Below are 1,906 nucleotides of genomic sequence, written 5' to 3' on the forward strand. Positions count from 1 at the left end.
TCTCTCTCTCTCTCTCTCTCTCTCTCTCTCTCTCTCTCTCTCTCTCTTTGAGAGATCAGATTTCCTCGGGGAGCCCATTGATGCACGACCCCCAAGCTAATCTATTTCTGTCTGCCTTCCTTTTTTTCTGTTTGTTTTCATTTTCTTCCACTTATTCTAATCCTTCTCAGACAAATTTGCTGTAGATAGGAGGTATATATTTCTTTCCAACCCTGTCCCTTTTTTTGTACTCACTGCACATATAGTAAAAAGGAAGGTCTCATTTACACCGTCATCCATCCTCTTATTGATATGGAACAGTGGACACAGCTTTAGCTGTGTGTCCTGACTGAGTCCAGTACAGTTAATTGGGAAGAAACCTACTGTACAGTCCTTGTTGACTACATCAGACCATAAGTCCAAAAATGTTGGCCATTATTTCAAGATGTACAGTCATTTTTATCCTTAGGATTTACATCTGACGGATGCAGAGATGGCAAGTTATTTAGTGATCAATTACAGAAGTAATCCCTCATATTTGCTTTCATAGTTTAGCCTCACACTAGCTTTGCATGAGTGATTTGTTTCCCTGAAGGCTTGTGGGGTTTTCTGACATTACATGTATTGAACTCTAGTAAGACTAGTGGTAGAAGTTATGAGGAGCATGAAGTTGGAACACAACTTGCAGACTTGTGCGTCAGTCAGTAAAACCAGTCCATTCGTGACGGTCCCGTTACAGAACCGGAGGTCATCTTGGTTTTTCTCTGCAGCTTGACAGTGACCTTCAGACGAAGAACTTACGAGATGTTTCTGTGGGACGAAACTGTCCAAATGGCTGCAAATGTTTTATAGAGTTCTCAAAAGGAAACTAGTGCTTTCAAAATCTTAGGAAAAGCTACAAAATAGCTACAACTATAGAATTATGCATTTCCAGGTTCTGTTGACAATTTACAGCACAACCAGGCGGCAAGTGAAGCCAATGCTGAGGTGCCTTAAACTTACATTATTTCTAATGGCCAGCAGGGGGCGACTCCTCTGATTTATTCCCTCAGTAAACGGTGTAATTATCAGTTTATGTTCTCAATCACTAGTTCCAAGTCTTCCATACAACATGATGTTCATTTAGTAAACTATGGTCCCATTTAGAGTCAAATAGACCATGAAGCAGAGTATGCTTTAGGGCGGGGCTTACTGTGATTGACAGGTTCCCGCTACCAGACATCTGCGTCTCTACGTCACTCCTTTGCATAACAATTATGATCACTTCCCTTCACTCAAAGCCAAGATGGCGACGGCCAAAACTCCGAACTCCAGGCTTCAAAACCGCAGTCCACAAACGACTCCAGTCTATGAGCACAACATGCACAGAGTTACAGCTTTACACCAGTAATGAATAGTATAATACTGTATATACTATATAATGCCAGTATTGACATATTGCAAATGATAAACGTGGGTATTTTTATACATTTAGCAGTTTATTATACCTGTGGAGCTGACCAGTACAACCACAGCCTTAGCTGTCGCCACTCAGCAGCGTCACTAAGCATTAGCTGAAGCTCAAGGACACTGCTGTAGTAGTTCTTGAAGGTAACAGAGAAGGCATCTGACCTAACACACATTTCCTGGATTCCCTGGTCTGTGCAGGGCATCCTGGGACTTAGTCTGTACCAGTGGAAGGGGATGACGTACGAGGACTACACCTACCCCAACTGGTCCATGGTTATGGGCTGGCTCATGGTCTCCTGCTCCGTCATCTGGATCCCCATCATGTTCGTCGTTAAGATGTACCTCGCCCCCGGCACCTTCAGAGAGGTAATAATGGAGACAAAGCTGTGACCAGACATTTTCATGTACCTTTTGTTTTGGTCTGCTTTGCCCACACACACACACACACACACACACACACACACACACACACACACAC

At 43.2% G+C, this 1,906-nt stretch overlaps 1 protein-coding gene across 2 annotated transcripts in view; it reads left to right on the forward strand.

Moving 5' to 3' along the window:
* The window catches only part of slc6a5 (solute carrier family 6 member 5), a 24,078-nt gene that overhangs the window by 16,150 nt on the left and 6,022 nt on the right, over window positions 1-1,906 (forward strand). For both annotated transcript variants that reach the window (XM_031848689.1, XM_031848688.1), the window contains one exon: window positions 1,627-1,794. In XM_031848689.1, coding sequence (XP_031704549.1) covers window positions 1,627-1,794 — 168 coding nt within the window. The remainder of the gene's footprint in view (window positions 1-1,626; window positions 1,795-1,906) is intronic.

This window comes from Anarrhichthys ocellatus, unplaced genomic scaffold (assembly GCF_004355925.1).
Source record: "Anarrhichthys ocellatus isolate YVR2014 unplaced genomic scaffold, GSC_Weel_1.0 scaffold8, whole genome shotgun sequence".
Classification (NCBI taxonomy): domain Eukaryota; kingdom Metazoa; phylum Chordata; class Actinopteri; order Perciformes; family Anarhichadidae; genus Anarrhichthys; species Anarrhichthys ocellatus.